This window comes from Nannobrachium achirus (assembly GCF_963921795.1).
Source record: "Nannobrachium achirus genome assembly, chromosome: 4".
Classification (NCBI taxonomy): Eukaryota; Metazoa; Chordata; class Actinopteri; order Myctophiformes; family Myctophidae; genus Nannobrachium; species Nannobrachium achirus.
In genome coordinates, this window is record NC_137813.1 from 39,576,108 (window position 1) to 39,596,328 (window position 20,221).

Below are 20,221 nucleotides of genomic sequence, written 5' to 3' on the forward strand. Positions count from 1 at the left end.
ATGCAATGCAATGGCGGAATGAGGTGAGATTGGTCAGATTGCCAGTCCCTCAGGTGCTGCTGTATAAGAATGATCACTGAACCTTTCTCCTGCCATAATCTTTAATACCTTCAATGAATTGGCAAAACATTTCCACACAACAATATCTCAACATGTGCTCTGATTGTATAGAAAGAAACGAAACAAAAAAAAACAACAGTATAAAAAAACAAAGAAAACAGTAATAAAGCATGACAAGTTTACAAATCCCCAAATGATAGATTTTCAGGAAGCAACCATTTCCCAAACTCCACACAGCATGTTTTTAAAAATATCACAGCCAAGGTTTTGTTTAGTTTGATAACATACAGTACCTGACAAATTCAAACACATTCAAGGTGAATAGAACACACAGATTCTATAATATTAACATTAGGCTAAATTATGATGATGATGATGATGATTGTTGTTGTTGCTATTATTATTCATCATTTATTATTATTAACAACTATTAGCCATGCACAAAACATCTCGACTATCTGAGTACAGTTATCTGACTCCTGAATGTCATAATGTTCCTGAATGTCATAATAATTAGTTCATAGAATGCTATGCCTACTTTAAAATCACATTAGGCCCACTGGCTATAACTAAGCAGCCCTTTTGTGAGCTACTGCCCTATTTTTCCCCTTTTTTCTTTCCTTTATTTCTTTTTACAATATGTACAATTGCGGCATATTGTTTACGACAACATTCAGAATACATCTACAGTAGCTAGACATGACAGTGTAAAGGTTTCTTCCCACATTTTTATTTTTAACATTGCATTCGTCATAGACCCCTGAGTTTCTCTTGTTGAGTTTCTTTAGAAAATGTGTCCTCAGTTTCCTCTGTATGCTACGTTGGTGAAAGTAGATGTGGCTCCTTTGTATAATGGATTGTTTCCCTGCAAACAAGAAGAAAGAAGAAAAATAAACCAAAGTGAATGTTGTCTTGGAATCAACGTCACACTAATAAACAGCTTATTTAACCCCCCCCCCCCCCCCCCCTGGGGTATTGATGCTGTCAATATTTGTATCTCACCGTGTCCCACTTGGCATTGGCTCTCTCTTCCTCAAATTTGGCAAATTCTTTGCGGTCATGGATGGTGACCAGTAGCTTCCAGATGAGCAGGCCAGCCAGGCCCAGAAACAGAATGGCACCAGCCGTTGCCAAGAGCACTACTAGGATATCAGCACCCTTAGGACACTCTGACAAAACAGAGACAAGAAGAGAGAGAGAGACAGACAGACAGACAGACAGACAGACAGACAGACAGACAGACAGACAGACAGACAGACAGACAAAAACAGACGGTAGGAGGAAAGAAAGAGAGTCAAGTACATTATATATCTGAAGAAAATCAACACAACAGTCCCATAAGTCCACTAACATGCATCCCACAGTGTTCTCATCAAGTTGCCTGTTTTTGACAAGGTGAGGAAGAGCACAGATCCAACTGCGCAAGCAGCTGTTTGCTATTCTGTTGAAGCGAGCTAATGAACTATTATTACAGTGTCTAACAGCCAAGGACTGACTGACATGACATTCACATCACACATTGTTCTCATAAATACACGCACGCACACCTTACCTGGTTCCTCTACCACATACAGAACAGATTTCCCACTTTCGTCTTCATAATACTGAAAACGCTCTATGCAGGCATTTTCATCCTTATATGTGCAGTTTACAGCGTTCTTGTCACGGAACTCTAAGGGAAAAATTAGATACGGATCATATGGATTAGAAAAGAAAGGCAGAAATTAGGCAGCTAAAGTGATTATGCAGAGTTCCTGCTGAGGCACACAGAGTAGGAACATATAGTATATACCGTAGGTCCTTGTAAGACCCCCCCCCCAATAGGACCACACTTAAGTTCTCTGTACCATAATCACAATCAACACACTGCTATGCTACGGGTTGGCTTGCAAGTTAACATACAGTTTTTGATTGATATTTTGCATGTGCGTCTTGCTTTATCACTGATAAAGGTCTTATAAAAGCAAACATAAAGTTGAGACTGTGATATATGGTATTACATCATGGCTATTGTTTTTTTAGGGAAACCCCTGTAGCTGTGATATATTGTAATTATGACATACCACAGCCTCTCATGTATTATTTAAGCAATGACTCAGTCAGACTTTGTGTCATGCTGAACAGCACTGTGATATAATGCCATATATATTAAATACAATTATACAATTTATTGTTTTTATACAAGTAGGCTATTTCCAAATATGGCATGAAAATTGTAGACACATAACACATTTTTGAGTGTCTTGTTGGTTCAGTGCCTGGTGGTTCAGCCAATTTGTTGTGCATAGATCATATATATACTCATTGGGCACAGGTTTGAATCAGACTGTCATGAATGTCTCTCCTCTCTCTGCCCTTGGATTCCAAGCTTAAAATGTGTCTTTTTGTTGTGGATTTCACCTTGACCTGCAGCCTAGCCTAGCGTTTCTCCTCAGCCACAGAGTAATATAGAACTGCACAAACACATTTAGCTTCATTGCCAGATCGTATCTGACGTATACTACAATACAATTCAAAGTTTAACCCAGAGCTTTAGAATGTTCAAAACATTATTAATTTATCAACAAGGATGTCATGTTATAGTATAACCAGTAAGACTCCCTAATCGGGAGATAAGCGACCGTTGGTCGCTTATCTCCACAAATAGGCCAAAAGTTTGTTTTACCAATTATTACACTCTATGTGAACATTTACATCAACAAATCCCAAGTACTATGCAGAACGACCCATTTCAAGTTTTTAATGTACAACAATATTTAGAAAATAGGTCTACAAGCTGACAGTCCTCGTCCCTTATATTCCCATAGGTTATATGGAGATCTCAGTGTTTGTCAGTCCTTGTTCATTTATGCCCATATATGGACATCTCTATATCTACTGTAACAGTCCTTGTCCCTTTATGCCCATATATGGAGATCTCTTAACTGTAAGTCCTTGTCCCTTTTATGCCCATATATGGATATTCCTGATGTCATCAGTATATGAACATATATGGGCTTTCTGATATGCCCATATATGGAGATCTCTTAACTGTAAGCCCTTGTCCCTTTTATGCCCATATATGGATATCCCTGATGTCATCCGTATATGCCCATATATGGGCTTTCTAATATGCCCATATATGGAGATCTCTGTATCTCCATATATGGGTATAAAAGGATACTTCAGGTCTGACATCAGGTTTGTTTATATTGGGTTGCTAGGTTTGACATCACAAACTCTATGGGCCATCTGACCTAGAAATCTATATTTGGGCATAGATGACTCATCGTGACCTCATCACACGTCGACCGCACGTGTGACGTGCGGTCGACCGCACGTGTGACCGACGGACGGCCGGTGGAGGTTTTCATACTAAACTGCGACCTTACGGTCGCAATAAACAAAAGCATAAGAAATATATAGAAGTATAATAGAAACACAATTTCTCACCCAGATCCTTCACAAGGCTAATTTCATCTCTGCACATTCTGGTGCAAGAGTTAGCATCATGGAGCGGTCCTCTCTTGAAGTGCTTGCACTCCACACAGTCCCTGCAAACACAACACCAAACCATTATTACCCATATATCCAATTTACAGTATCCAGTGGTGGAAAAATTACTTACATGTTTTACTTAACCCATTTAGGCCTAGGATTATTGACTGCTTTAACTACTGAAAAATAGCAGATATACAAGCTCACAGCGCGGCACCGAGTGCCGCGCTGCGAGCTTGTAGATCTGCTATTTTTGAAAAATCACGATTTTTCTTTGCAAGTCTTTGAATATATCTATTTAAAAGCGAACATTTGTAAATCAAATATTTGCTTCTGGGGGGTCCCTGGAACAACATATTTTGAGATGGGGGTCCGTGGCTAAATACCTGTAATTTTGGGGGTCCTTGACATGAAAAAGTTTGAGAACCACTGATTTAGAGGAAGGGTTTAGAAGTCGGGTCAAAGATCGGGTCAAAGATATTCATAGACTTGCACACATTTTCACGATTTTTCAAAAATAGCAGATCTACAAGCTCGCAGCGCGGCACTCGGTGCCGCGCTGTGAGCTTGTATATCTGCTATTTTTCAATAGTTAAAGCATAAAACAATGGTTAAAGTGGTTAAAATCTATCTTCCAGGTATTTGAGAGTTAAGTAAAAGTTTCAATACAGGAATGTAGAAACACTCTGTTACAAGTAAAAGTCCAGATTTTAAAATGTACTGTAAAAGTAGTGGCATCGGCAACAAAATGTACTTAAAGTACCAAAAGTACATGCGATGCGATTAGTTGTGAGCGTGTAGATCAGCTATTTTCAAATATGCTATGTATAAAATAGCCTATGGCTAAGTGATTAATGTATGATTCACAACATATGCAATGCGGTGTGAGCTTGTAGATCAGCTATTTTCAAATAGCCTATGTTTAAAATACTTACTAATGTTGAGCCCCAGAATAGCTAGGGTTCATTTAGTTAAGTAATCCTGATGAATTAATCTTGAGCATTATAAGTAATGGGATTACTTCTTGATAGTGCAGGAATCAGGGCAGGTGGGGCATTTGTCACAGGTGGCTCCATATGCTCCAGGTTGGGTGCACTCACAGGTCCCACACACACACTGGCCTCGGCCGCTGCACAACATGCCCATAGTGGACTCGCATTTGTCGGTACGTGTTGTGCAGTTACAGTTCTCTCCTGTCCAGCCAGAATCGCAGCGACAGAACCCACAGTCACATTTTCCATGGCCTGCACAGGATGGAAAGGCGTTATGGTCAATATAATGTTGTCTATAATGTTTATACAAGACTTCATTACATTTCATTTTGCCCGTACAAACCTGACCAGAATATGCATTATTTATTTGGATAATTTAACTAAATCACAAACATTTCTTTCATGTTTGTTGATGTGCATAATCACACAGGTGGAGCTAGACAAACAAACCTGGAGAGACAGCCGCGGAGAGGAGAAATATTCACAGTTTTGCAACAGTGAATCATTGCTTGAGAGTTTTCCATAAGACTGCCTCAAGTTGAGTCTGGAGTTACAGTAGCCAGGCGACTAGGTACAGTAGACATCTAATGTCTTGAGCAGTGGTTCTCAAACTTGGGGTCGGGATCCCAAGTGGGGTCCCCAAATTATTTTGTGAGGTCCCCAGATGATTAGCTTAATGTAATTTTTAGCTTTAATGTAATTTTCTTTTCTCACTCAATGGTAAACAAAACAACACACAGTATAAGTGTATACAGGGTACACATTTATAAAGTGACAATTTAAGGACTTTCAAGACCAAACTGTCAAATATTAAGTAAGCAAGAGGAGAACATTGTGAAAATAGCTGATCTACATGCTCACAACGCCTTGTGTTGCGAGGCATTGTGAGCATGCTATTTTCACAATATTTATCTGTGGAACCGAGTCACATTAAAATGTAATAACTACAATTCCAAGTGCTTGTCAGGGTGGGGCCATGGGGGTCCCCAGTTCAAATACGTTTATTTTGGGGATCCCTGCCACTGCCTAAAAAGGTTTGAGAGCCCCTGGTCTAGAGCCTAACTATTGAGAAGTGGTTAAAGGACAACTTTAGTTTTTTACAACAAGGGTTCATATTTTAGATTGTAATTAAAGAATATAAAAGATGAGTGTTAAAATGATTTAATTTACTTCATTCTATTGTTTTAGAGATTCTTATTTCAGTGGTTGGGGGCATGCGTACAATACTAAATATGTAATTTTACACAGAATAAGCACATTACCAAGATACAACACAACCTTTCATGGTTGGATGTGACTTATGGGGGCTAGAAGTGTTACTGTAAATAGCAATAAAGAAACTGCTGGCTTATTGTGACTAAAAAATACATATTTAGCCACTTGTACGCATGCCCCCATGTGTACGCATGCCCCACATTTTAGCACGGTAAAAGTGATAAAATGATAGAACGAAGCAAATTAAAACATTTTAACACTCACCTTTTCTTTTCCCTAATTACAATCTAAAATATGAACCCTTGTTGTAAAAAAACAAAGTTGTCCTTTAAGAACCGCCCCTAAAACAAACAAAAAAAGCATCACAGATTGCAGAGACATCTCTGCTCTACCACAGAAAACCACAGACTTCCGTTACAGCCCAGCCAATCTTTATCTGACCTTTCGTGATTCATACCCTCTGTCACTGGAACTGATGACGTAAGAAGGTCAGTCTGACCACTTGAGCCTAGTTGAGTCAGTTGCCTATTAACACTTACACATCTATAATGTATTGTGCATGTCTAGGCAGCCGTGTTTAAGAAAGCTTGTCGTCAGCGCACATGAATCACCCATACCTTCAGACAAAGGATGTGAAAAATACACATCTGATAATCCCCAAAAAGTGAGATCCCCATCACACGCACATACACGCATACACACGCACACGCATGCACGCGCACGCACGCACACACACACACGCACACGCACACGCACACGCACACACACACACACACACACACACACACACACACACACACACACACAATACTGAACACCACTCTAATTTCCTGGAGGAAACACTGCCTTTGTAGCAGGAAAAACAGGATCACAGCACAGGGAGAAATCTCCTGTCACAGGATCTGGGTGTGCTCTTATGCCAAGGATATGTTCAAACTGCCCACGTTGGCATGTGCCAGACACAATGGCCACACAGCAGCACAGTTCTCAAGGGAAACAAAACATGGTTTGGCAATGAATGACTAAAGAGCGACATAACTGAGTCACACAACTGAGCTGGAGCAGAGTGGAGGAGTGGTGGGTTAAAGGGCCACTAATCCAGGAGCTCTGGGGAATCTTCTGGCATTGTTAATGTCACGTTAAACAAACTCCTCCATCCAATTCAGTCATCCAGTTCCACAGTTACCTTCCTCTCATACCTCACTGTCACTCTGAGCTAAAAGAGTCCTTTTCCGAGGTGTGGTAGTCTCACTGGTTAATGGTTAACAGTACTTTCACATATCACGGCATGGTTGCAAGTGGGTGAAGCATAATATAGCACAAACAGAAAAGAAAACATTTATTCACTATAGCATATATTTTGCAGTACATTAATTATTTTCATGACCCGCACAGTTATCTCAGCCATATAAAGATAAAGCTTGACATTAGCCAGTCCTGCTGTCATTGCCTAATTTGTTGTAAGGTTGAGTCACAGACATAAGAGGGAGAATTCTGGCTTACATCACCTTCCTGTCTCTGAGGCTGCATAATAATCCTGCCCATTAATTACATTCCTTGACTTCAGGGAATGTAAATGTTGGCGTCCATGAAAGAGGGAAGAGACGCATACAGAGCAGAAGAGCAAGAAAATGTTTAGATGGCAAACGATACTGTAAATAAATTAGGAGATATAAAGTTAGTAGTGACGGGGACAAATTGAAAGGAGAGAGGGAGAGAGTTTGTGTGTGTGTGTGTGTGTGTGTGTGTGTGTGTGTGTGTGTGTGTGTGTGTGTGTGTGTGTGTGTGTGTGTGTGTGTGTGTACATTATGCGTGTCAGAGAGACAGAGAGAGAGAGAGAGAGAGAGAGAGAGAGAGAGAGAGAGAGAGAGAGACAGACAGACAGACAGACAGACAGACAGACAGACAGACAGACAGACAGACAGACAGACAGACAGACAGACAGACAGACAGACAGACAGACAGACAGACAGAGGAATGCTAACTTCTGTTCTCTCTTGCGTCCTGTTTCTGGACCCTGAGGGCACGCTTGTTGAATCATGCTCCTCCCTTTCCAGTCTCCTTGTAGAGAAAGAATTAAACGCTGACTGTGAGTGTTTTTCTTTTGTTGGGCTTCAGGGTTCATGGGAGCTGGGGCCTATGGGGATAGTATTCCTGTAGTACTAGGGATAGTATCCCTATAGGCCAAAAGAAAATCACATCATGACTGTACAACTCCAGTCATACAGGAAGGAAGTCACAGTGTTCTGTGTGATCTTAATGAAAATAGTCGTCATATCTTAACATCCAGTCCTTAACAAAATAACACATATTGAGATTCTTATTTACCCCTTTACATTAATCCACCCCCCTCACCCCCAGTCACTCTACGCAACAGTTAAATGTTTGCAAGGCGTTGCCGTCTGAACTTAACTAAGATTCAAGCCAAATATGGGTTTTATTTACGTAGTGAATCATAGTGTGAAATACTCCCTTTCAACTGAACCCACTATTATTCATGTAAGATATTGTGAGTCATAACAGCCAAGGTTTTAGACTCAATCAGCTACATTTTCCAACTACTCAAAATAGGACAGAGTGTAAAAACAACTTGACCGGCTCAGGGGGATTATTTTGATCAATTGATCGATCAGCTCCTCTCCCTTAAATATACTATTAAGACACCTCAGGGTGACATGCGACCTCGCGAGGTCGCGCCAATTCTTGGTCATCTTGCCAGTGATGTATATGGGAACAGTTACTCATATATGGAGACCCCTGCATGATAGTCAACAAAGTTATGTCAAAACATGCCCATATATGGGCATTACCAAACATGGGCATTCCCAGTACCAGAATGTCCACACAAGTGCCACACTATTGCATCAAATTGCTTTAAGGCAAGAAAGAGTCAAGAACAATTAATTTTAATAGTTGTGATTGAGTAACTGTGGTGTAATGTGCAGACCTGCAACAGGGAGCGATGCCACCTCATGTCTCATCACAGTTTAAGAACATTGATTAAGATAAAGTACTAGCAGCAGGAAGCTGTTTTCTACTCCATACTCCACTGATTCTTGTTTAGCCATTTACAGAACGCACACAATGTATGAATAGGAAGCCTCATCTCTCACTGAACAGAAGGGTTAGATCTTTGTGGAGCTTGGAGCATTCGCGGTAGTAGGTACCGGTAGGTATGGAAGTCAAGCCGGTCCCATATTCATACACCCTCCTAAGGCATACATTTATTATCTACTACTATTTAAGCAGACTCATATCTTGCCGCTACCACTATCGCCAGCTCTCCAGTAACTCCATCCACCTCCCCAGTCTTCCTGTAATAGCATTTAGGTCTGCACTATGTCTTTTAATGTCTGAGTGTCTTTAGGTTCTGCCCTATGAGGAGTTCATAAAGTCTATTATTATGATGTCCATGTAAAAATCAATGTATCTTTAGGCTCTGTTTCCGAGGTATTGTGATTTCATAGTGTGTCTCACTTCCACAGATTGCATCAAAGGAGCGGAGCCACAAAATATAACGCAATCATTGCAAAATGATAAATGGTTTTCATGTTGACTGGAATTGGCTACAAACAATGATGATAATATGAATAAAGGTAGGTTTTTTTATAGACAAGACCAAGACATGTAGGCCTATGTGTAATATTGTGACATACAATAGCACTTGATGCAATCATAAACATCTACTCTCACTCACCTGAACACAGTTCCCCTTTGAAGCGCAGGCAGTTGAAATCGTCACATTCGCAGTACTTGCCCCAGACTTCTCCAAAGTCATTTCTATGGCAGGAGCACTCTCCACACACACAGTCCCCTCTCCCATTGCAGACAGGACTTTCTGGCTTTGGGCTGCAGTTAGCGTCATCGGATGGACTGTAATCCCCATGAGCGCATTCACAGCGTGGACCCAGTCGCCCCTGGTGACACTGACACACGCCACATTCATATGTTCCATTGCCGTGGTTACAGATGGGGCTATCAGCTTCAGACTGAGCCTCACAGTCACACCCGCAGGCAAATTCCACAGTGACCTCCAGTGCATCCTTGAAGCCCCGAGGTTTGATAGTAAACGTACGGCTCTTCTCCTTAGGGCAGCCACGCAGCCGAGCCTCCACGCTGAATGACACCTATGAGGAGAAAATGTGTCTGGTGATCTCTGGGTGTTTCGTGTGGATGTAATGTTGACTACTTTAACCTAGCGTCCCAAACATTTTCAAAATCTTTTCAAAAATAGCAGATCTTGAGTGTACGGAGTGTACAATGCGATGTATTGTGTGCTTGTAGATCGTCTATTTTGTGTGGTTAAGTGATTAAGAATTTCACCTTTCAACTCATTCACAACACATCACTATTACCTTATCTAACATCTCCTAAATCAGGGGTCTTCAACAGGGGGTCCGGGACCCCTAGGGGGTCCTCAGAGTTACTACAGGGGGTCCTCCAAATCTTTGTGTGATAGAAACTTTTTTTCTCTTTTTTTATATTAACCATTTGAACCCTAGCGGTCCATATTCTGAGAAGTTTACCCAAACATAGCAGATCTACAAACTCACAACGTCGTTGTGAGCTTGTAGATCGGCTATTTAAAGAGGTTTGGTGTAGAGGGGAAAAAGAGCAGACCAAGTACAGAGTGAAAGGTCAAGTTTATTAAGTATTGACGGTTCAAGTGGTTAAATATCTGAAAAGACAAATTGACATGAATCCAAAATACACTGATAATCGTACTGTCAAACAATGAAACTATATGGAATCTATGATAAGGTTGTGGGGGGTTCCTGCTTCATCTCTCTCTCAACTAAGGGGTCCTTGGCCTGAAAAGACCCCTGTTCTAAATCATTTTGATACGTACTGTGTCTCCGATCTTGAGGTCAGCGCAGGACTTGAGGCCAGGCGTGACCACTCCATCCAGGCAGGATGCGTTAAAGGACAGGGAGAGCTCGTCCGGGACATCGTGCAGCTCCAGTTCCACCTTAGAGCGGATCTTCTGTTCACACAAAAGTAAGTAAGACATGAGTGAGAGGTCACTGAAGTTGTCGACTAATAATTCACCAACGTTTTGCTCAATTTAGCAACACTGAATTGCATATTTAATTTTAATATGCACCATGCACTAGAAATAAAGGAAGACAATTTACTTTGAGTAAGATCTTACGAATAAAAAAATAACGAAATTGTTATTCGACCAAATATCTTATTAACCAAATGCAGTCTGCCCTTGACAATAGATTATTCTGAATACTGGAACAAGACTGTTGAGAATAGTGCATTATAGGTGAAATAAACTCCCTTTATAGATACAGACAAATAGTTCTTACATCATACGCTTCCTGAATGAGTTCAATGACATTCCCAGAGTCTGACTGGAGTGTCCCCACTATTGAGCCTGGAATGAGTTCACTGAAGCTCTGAACAGAGAAAGGCGCATGTCAGGAACAAAAAGATATACCGGTATATATTTTTTCTTAATGATAACACACACATGTCCATACTATGACACCTGCTGTAAATCATTTTTACCTTATAGAGGTCCATCATTATGCTGGTCACAGCAAAAACCAGGTTGATATTATTCTCCGACATTTTCTTACTCATGAGTGCCAGAGAGGGGTAGTCCTGAGAAAAAGAAGCAAGTGTTGTCATTGTTAGTCCTTAAAAAAGTAATTCAAGCCAACACCTTAAAAAAAAAGCATTGTTAATTCCTGAGGCAAACATTCCTGACCAGCACGGTAGACTTGTTAAAGTTGTTGTTGCTATCAAGATGACAAAGGCCATCGTTGGGTTGGACCAGTCCAGCGATGCGTCCATCCAGTGCAATGTGAGTATCAGCATCTGTGGTGAACACCAGCAGGTGGGATGCATCTGGACGCCAGCCAATCTGTTCCTAGAAGAGATTGAAAGACAGAACAGAGTCAACTACAGTATGTTTTCATCATCTAGACTGTTTTCATGCCATGGTTATGTCCACCGGGCCAAAGGCAATGGGGGAGATTACAGTATGTTTGTTTGTCTGTCTGTCTGTCTGTCTGTCTGTCCGGAGCTAATCCCGCAAACTGCTAGAGCAAATTGTGTCAAATTTCTTCTAGACGTTGTCAGTAGGCTGAAGAAGTACCTCCACACATTACTACGTAGAAGTTTTAAATATTTAACTTAAAATGTATTATGGAAATTAATAATCAGTGGATCAGCCTGAAATGTTGTGCAAATATGGAGTCATAACTAAGTCAAAGATATTTCAGAGATGACAGACGTCAATGCAATCCATTCAGTGCATGGCCCGCTCTAGCTGTCCTCTGCTGTGGCTTGGGCAGGTACTGTACACGCTGACTACCCTCGCCTTTTGCATTCCATGTTGACACTGAAGGAATGCAGATAATTTGCAGACGGAACGAAGACTACGTGGTCCACCTACTTACTGTAAACCTTATCCCAACCCAAACCCTTACTTTAACCATTAGCTAGTCTCATGTAGCCAGACATTCAGAGATCTCGCCTACTGATGTGTCTGGTACATCTGCATTCAGTGAATGGGATCAAAATGGATGGAAACTATACAGAGTTTTTAAAAATAACACTGCCGAACTAATGCAAAGACTTTAGGGTGGAATATTACTGTTGATGAAGGTTTGTGGTCTAACATGTGTCGTGAATTGTGATAGCCTCTCTGCCACGATTAATGCCAAATATAGACTGAGCCACTATACTTTTCTCCACCAACTTCATTATTTATTATACACGTCAAAAGTTGCATAGATACAAGTCTGAGATCCCAGACTTATGTTGTGGCACAGAAGATGGCTCCTTTGTACATTGTACTTGGCAATGTACTAAAGTTAAAACATTCTGGTATGATATCTGTGATACGCTGGCTAAGATTATAGATGCTCCCTTCCTCTCTAGGCAATTTCACCACTATCAGTGCAAATCTAAGAAGACACCAAATTAAATGTATCGAGGTGGCACTCTGAGTTGAAATGTATTGCAATAACTTGGAAGTCTGACTCCCCCGTCCTCATTGTGAGATGGTTCTCAGAAATGAACAGTTGTGTTCCCCTTTAGAAGATGACTTATCTTCTGAGAAATCAATCAGGGTTTGATACTTTCTTGAAAACTTGGCAACCCTACAGCTACCTCAGTCTAGTCTGTTTTTTTTTTTCTCTTGAAGCTATTTAATATGTTTTGTAGCTTTTTTTTTAGCTGTTTTGTATGTATATGGGGAGGGGGTTGGGAAGTGGGGATATTGATTTTCTTTTAAAATAAAAACAGAAATAAAAACAATAAAAAATTAAAATAAAACTTTCGAATATTGGGTCAGTATCTGGATTAGTTTTCAAAGCAGTAGGCTTTTAGTGTTTTTTTTTTCTTTTTTCTTTTTCTACCAGTGACTACTAGGCATAATCAGACACCAAACCCTTACCTAACCTTAGCCTTAAGAAGGTTACCTAATGGAACAGTGTACGTGTATGCATTCTTTTGGCATCAACACAGTACATACACGGACGGTTTCCTTTGGCATCAACATAGTAGGCAGAATGTTAACATGGTATGCAAAAGGTTGCCGTCTGCGGCAACATAGTACCGAAAAGGTTGGCATCTGGATGCCAAAGGTACCTGCCATATAACATGCAGAAATGAGAACACAGTGTGCCAGTGTGCACAAACCTGTTTGTTTAAATGTGCATATGAATACATGCACATTTAAGCGTGAATGTACTGTACACGTGCAACTCTGCATGCACGCATTGTCATACCTTGCACACCACTGCCTGCATGACAGCATCAAAGCCACCCTCTGGTGTGTCTCTGTTTCTGGATATCTGCTCCTTGTTCACCTCCTCAGTGAAGCGTTCCACCTTCTCTGTCAGTGACAGCACATGCTTGAATCCAAACTGAGCTCTGCATGTAGTCCCAATTCTACACAAATCCAAAGAGAGACAGGGGTATGAATGGTGGTAGGGGTAGGATACATATTATATACATAATTAATCATAATGCATACTGATCTAAAGTTGTAAAATATACTTTGAGAGACAAGAAAAGTGACATATACATCCACTTGGTTTTTAGACCCATATTTTTGTCATAGTACCCGTTGTACCCGTCTGCCTGTGGCCATATTATGGAGATCTCTATATCTGTCTGTCTACCTGTGTCCCTTATACCTGGCTGAACCTCAACATTATAACCCAGTAAGAGCTTTAAGGTCAGCTGACCTCTCAGTCATTACTGATTTCACAAAACTCACAACGTTATATCTCAAATGTTATATGAGATACTTAAAGTGTGGTTCCTGTGGAAATAAGCCTCGGCTTTCTAGGATCTCCTTTTAGTTGACCTTGTACCAGTGATTTGTACTGTCATGAAACTGTACTTTTTTCTATTGCAAACTTCTAATAAATTCTTCAATCAATCAATCAATCAATCAAAACAACTAAAAACTATTCCAGGGGCGTCCATTTCTTTTGCGGTGGCTGCCCCAAGGCTCTGGAATAACATTCCCCTTCACATTAGATCCGCCCAGTACATCGATGCGCGCGATTGAAGTCGTTGAAGTCGGTCGGTCCCATATATTATGCACATGACCAATTGACCATATATGGGCATAACGGTTAGATCTATCGATAACCGGATCTCCATTTATGACTATATATATGGGTTTGTTTATGGTTATGTTTGAGTCATATAGTGACTGACTATATGACTGACTGGCATATATATGGGCGTGTCAGGTTTGTTTATGTCTGAGTCAGAGTGATATGGCCGGCCCGCCCTCACTTTACCCAATTTTAGTGTAGGATCATTTTCAGTGGCCAGGATATTATGAAATCTATTATCCAAATCCTCCTCCTACTCCAATTAAGGCTATCTAAACAATGTGTGAAACATGATCTTCACCTACCCCCAACAAGGGTTTGTGACTGCCGCCTCAGGGGCGAGGTACATGTATGGTGACACAGGTTTGTCTACAAAGGCTCCAAAGCCCATTCGCAGGTTACTTGTCTTCTTGGCCATGGCTGCAGCCAACCCTCTGCCCAAGGTGCGAAGACTGACCAAATCGTCCCTCATGGAGAACGAAAGGTCCATCAGATAGTAGAGATCCACCGGGTAATCCTCAACCTGCTTCACTGACACAGTGAAATGCCTGGCATCATCTGAGAAAGAAATAACAATGAGGAAAATGGTCATCTTCATGGTAATTAGGGTTACAGTATGGTCAAATGTTGTCACTCTCAGGTCGTAATATGGTGACGAGTTGGGGCGAGTGGCCGTGCAGAGTTAGCCTGGAAACCAGACGAACCTTTGTATGGGGAGAGGAGACGGGGGTCATAAACGAAAACGTAATAGCTTCAGGAAGTGAACAAGTTTGTTCATGCTCATGGCAAGGAACGACCCATCACGAACGACCCATCACTAGTGTGCATGTCCGTGCGTGCTTGCGTGTGTGAGTACTTGTGTGCGCTGTGTAGGAATGGGACAATAATCGTTATTAAAAACACTCACAATAATCATATCGTGGAGATTTAATTTTATCATGAAATTATCCTCTGTCATGCACTGAGATACCATTTTAAGTTTAAATTAAATTTTAAACCCGGACCTGGAAATAACTACTTGATACAGTCTTTTTTTCACTCTCAACCAAATGTCTCACATTCTCTACCAAATGTCTCACAGCGCATTGCGACACGTTGTGAACTTGTAGATCTGTTATTTTTTGGGGGCAAATCTTCCGCCCCCGGATAATGGATGACGGGATATTTTGATTATCACGAGAATATCGTAAATCGCAAATGTCTTTGGTCACAATAATCGTGACATGCATGACATTTTCATATGGTCCCTCTGTCGACCGCTTTAAATCACTGCTCAAGACCCATTTCTTTACCCTTGCTTTTAGCTGATGTTCAATCTCATCTGTTTTTAATTCCTTTTCATGTTCTCATTCTGTTCCTAGGGTTATATTGAAGTTTTGAATGTTGAATTGCTTTTCTTTTTTTTCTTTTTACTGTTACTATGTATACATTTTCGTTCTGCACTGTAAAGCACTTTGAGCTGCATTTTGTCATGAAAGGTGCTATATAAATAAAGTTCCATTCATTCATTCATTCATTCATTCATTCATTCATCCCTAGTGGCGTGCAGTGTCTGGTACCTGGTCTCAGCACCATGTGGACCTTCTGAGGCCTGATCTGAGTGACGTGAGCCGACCCTGACGCCTTGTCACTCAGAGGTGTGTCCTTCTGGACGTTCAGGGAGCTGAGGGGAAACTCCACGGCCGCCACAGCGCACCCCCCATCCAGCAGGTTCTGTTTCAGGTCACAGCGGGACACACTGGAGCCCCCCTTTCCAAACTCCTGCATCCCAGCAAAACAACCGGGGGTCATGTTTGCACAAGCATTCTTAACAATGACACACATTTCATCTTAATTAAGTTCAAATGGAAGCGGAGAAGATAAGGCTGTGTAATAATGGATAAAGGAGAAGAAATAACAGCATGGAATGTTGCAAAGGGGTCATGTTCGAACATGCAATGCTGAGCTGAGAATGAGGTACAGCCTGGACCTGTGTGTTTTGTGTGTGTGTGCGCAGGGGCGTCGCACCAAATTCTGGGCCCTGGGTACAAGGATTCACTCACATTTAATGCTTTAACTATTGAAAGATAGCAGATAAGCTCACAGAGCTTGTACAGTAGATCTACTATTTTTGAAGAATCCTGAAAATGTGTGCAAGTCTTTGAATATTTCAAATCCTTCTAAGGTTTTTTGAAAACTTTTTCATGTGAAGGACCCACAAAATTATATGTATTTGGCCACGGACCCCCAAAATATTTAGTTCCAGGAACCCCCCTAGAAGCAAAATTTTACTTACAAATGTTTGCTTAAAAAATACATATATTCAAAGATTTGCACAAAACCTTTCAAAAATAGCAGATTTACAAGCTTGCAGCGCGGTCCTGTGAGCTGGTATATCTGCTATTTGTGTGTGTGTGTGTGTGTGTGTGTGTGTGTGTGTGTGTGTGTGTGTGTGTGTGTGTGTGTGTGTGTGTGTGTGTGTGTGTGTTTGCGTGCGTGCGCGCACGTGTAATATTCTCACCTCCTGAGAGCACCAAGCACAGCTAGGGTTAATAGCCAAACATTGACGACAATTGCTCACTCCTCTTGATGTACAGATGTTGGAGCCTGAGAGAAAAATGCAACAACACAAACATAATGCAGTGACAACCCATAATAATTACTAACTACTTCTCCTTTACTGTTTTAGCACATTTAGACAAGTAGCAATTTCAATGTCAGCACAACATTAACCACATTTTGTGTGGGAAATCCTGTTTCAAAAACATGATCAGATCAACAGATAAGCAAAAAAAGTGTTCCTTCCTTAAAACAGTTGTTCTCAAACAAACTGCGGACTCCCCATTACAGAGGGTTTGTGTTGTTAGATTCCATTTATTACAACTACATCCAACTGTAGGCCTAGTATATTGTAGGTGGGGCGAGTCAAACCTATGATCTACAGTCTGCATTCTCTAGGCTACTTCTAATGAAAATGCTCTTCATTTTGCTGGGGACCACCCACCACCATTGGTCCACTGACTCCACTTTGAGAAGACATTTAAATAATAGTCTACTTTAATGCAATTCATACAACCAATGATGACAAACATTTCCATGAAGTATGTCCAAGGGAATGTCCTACAAAGTGTAAGTGTGAATATTCATAAGCTATACTCCATAAGTGTATGGTGTGCATTGTGCATGATTTGTCTCAATGAGTTTAGTACAAAAGGACCCCAATGTAAACAAGCCATATAGTGCTTTCTTAATTGGGTTTACATCCTATTTGTAGACCTTGTATCTGAACTGTATCCTATGCTAATAAAGTATTCAATGAATCAATGAATCAATCAATCAATCAATTCCCCAGACAGAATGTATTTTCAGGGTCGGTGCAACTCACGTACAGCAGGCTAATAGGTGTGTCCCATGGACCAAACAAGTGGGATAGTCTACAAGATCCAGTGTATTTTCACTCCCTTATAAGGTAATACGACCAAAGTTCCAAGCGAGTAGCGACTTATAAACAAGAGGATAAATCTTGAACTCATGTTTTTGTAAGAGTATAGGCCTATCAACGATAAAGAAACGTTAAACATAAACTTAGCCTACATTAGACAGCAGTCTACTGCTAATACTTTAAAAAAGTACATTTTAGTACATTATGTTCGCAAAAAGAGCTTTATCTTTAACCTAAAGAATGAAATCCCACTTACCGAAAGCATTTGAAGCAACTGATAATAATATCGTCAATATAACTAGTCTGTCTAATAAAGTTCCCATGGCTGGAACACAACTCTCCTGCCTGCTGCGCGTCAGATGTTCTGCCTCTGATTCTTGCCACACCACAATTTACCTCTGCTAATTCTTGCAAAACCCATCATGTAGGCTACCGCCTGCGTGCAGTAGCCTACATGATTGGGTCATAGCCTATATCGTTTTGAAATTAACCCCTTAGCTTTATTCAGAGGATTTCATGTACGAAATCGAAATATAGGCTATTTAATTAATAAATACATTCTAATGAAATGTAATAAACGTTTATTCTGAAACAACAGCAATTTATTTTAAAATAAGCATAAGTCAATAGGAGAAATCAGACAGTGCACTAAATAGTCATGAGCTTTAGGCTACACATTTATTCAGGCTTTAGTTTTCTATAATTTATGAGATAGATATTATCTACTACCGGGTCCGCGTCTGAGCTTGCAAGTTATGTCTCAAGTTAAGGCAAGTTGTTGTAGTGGAAGTCCCCCTAGTGGACAATTGTGGACAGTGGCTGCAAAATTGTGACCAGGGACCATTTACTGGTCAGAAATTCTCAGAATCACTTTTGTTCAAAACTGACAGCCACAGACATATCCCAAGAGAACCAGTCTAGGCAATATTATGTCAATGTATAGCCACCTTTTTTCTTTTCACTTAATTTCTATTTGCAAATCATCACATGTACATTCAATGCAGAGTTTATCTTTTTACATAATTTCACTTTCAAAGTCAGTTATTGGTGGCGTCATCCTGTTGGGTCTTGTACACAGTCCATTTTTCCCATTTCTCAAGATATAATTATTCTTGTAACCTGAGTTTGTGTGTAAATCTCTCCATCACATATTTCTTCCACAATGCACAGCCACTGCTCATGGCTCACAAGTTGGAGGTTCACATTTATACCACAATCTTGTGATTGCTTTTTTGCTGGCTGCCAGCAGCACCTTGACCAGATACATGTCTTCTCCATGTTTTAGGCCAGTCAATCTAAGCTAAAAAAGGGCCTGACCCAAAAGAAATTGCAATAGTAATGGTTCAAGGTTTTTTATGATCCTTAGGGTCATCCAAATAACATATTAAAAGTTGTGAATTATATATTTAGTGGATCAAGGTAAATTCAGGAGGTTCAAGTTTGGGTCCATTCACTTACTATACAGGAAAAAAAGACTAACTAGGGGGTTTTCATGATTCTGAATCCATTGCAAGCATTTGTTTTGCACAAAAAACATTCCTTGGGCTAAAAACGGACCCATAGAACCAGGGCAGGAATTTCAGGAAGGCCATGAAGGCCATGGCCGTCGTTGCCCCTCAGTTTGGCCTTGTGCCCCTCAAACCAATGGCATGACCTGAGGCCACAGTGGCCTTACTCCAGCTACCTGTACCCCTATCCCTATAAACGTCTTTGCCTTTTTCTTTATATTTTGGAAAACATTTTAAAATACTTCAAATAGCTGATCTACATCGGCAGGGGTCATCAACATGTCCGTACACGGACAAATGTGTCTGTGGCAAGACTTGTCCATGTCCTTGGCACATTTAGTATTTTGGTTATCATGTGTACATAATCTATCCTAAATATTCAATAATAATAATAATAAGGGTAATAATAATAATAATAATAAAGCATTTGTTTTAATTATTTTGGATGATGATAAGTGTCAGGATGATTAATATGTTGTGTTGGCTACATGATTGCATCAGGTGAGGATGCAATGCAAGACAAGACAAGACAAGACAGAGAGAGAAATAATCCTAATACTTGTTCCACTGGTATACCCTACATCACACCACTTACGCACTTTCTCATCATCATATAATACTTGTTCACCGTGTAAATTAACACAGGATTGACCCTGGCAGCATATCAATTTTACTGGACTGTTACCTGTTTATTAAGCTACTACTACTACTATCTTTCAACCACAATAAGAGATCAGTAGAATGAGTTTGGCAAAAGACAAAAGAATAAAACAATATTTGTTGATGGGTCAATGAATTGCAAAAACGATGCCACGATAGTGAAGAAAGGGAACTTGGAAAGACTCTTTCTGACAAACCACAAATCATTTGACTACTAGAAGGAAGTGAAGCCTTACTTTGTGTATCATACATGGAACTGGATGGAGCTCTGTCAAGTATTTGGCTCATCAGCAAGAT

General features: G+C 40.5%; 1 protein-coding gene across 1 annotated transcript; it reads right to left on the minus strand.

Moving 5' to 3' along the window:
* Positions 1 to 859: 859 nt before the first annotated feature.
* On the minus strand, positions 860 to 18,079 carry LOC308283148 (integrin beta-3-like; the record flags this gene model as incomplete). The annotated part of the gene is made up of 15 exons (XM_080723529.1): positions 860 to 925; positions 1,063 to 1,229; positions 1,613 to 1,732; positions 3,493 to 3,593; positions 4,559 to 4,781; positions 9,442 to 9,871; positions 10,594 to 10,728; positions 11,060 to 11,149; positions 11,262 to 11,357; positions 11,464 to 11,625; positions 13,493 to 13,655; positions 14,641 to 14,893; positions 15,895 to 16,096; positions 16,836 to 16,921; positions 18,013 to 18,079. 15 exons carry the CDS (start codon positions 18,077 to 18,079, stop codon positions 860 to 862), a joined length of 2,361 nt encoding a protein of 786 aa, XP_080579655.1.
* Positions 18,080 to 20,221: the final 2,142 nt, after the last annotated feature.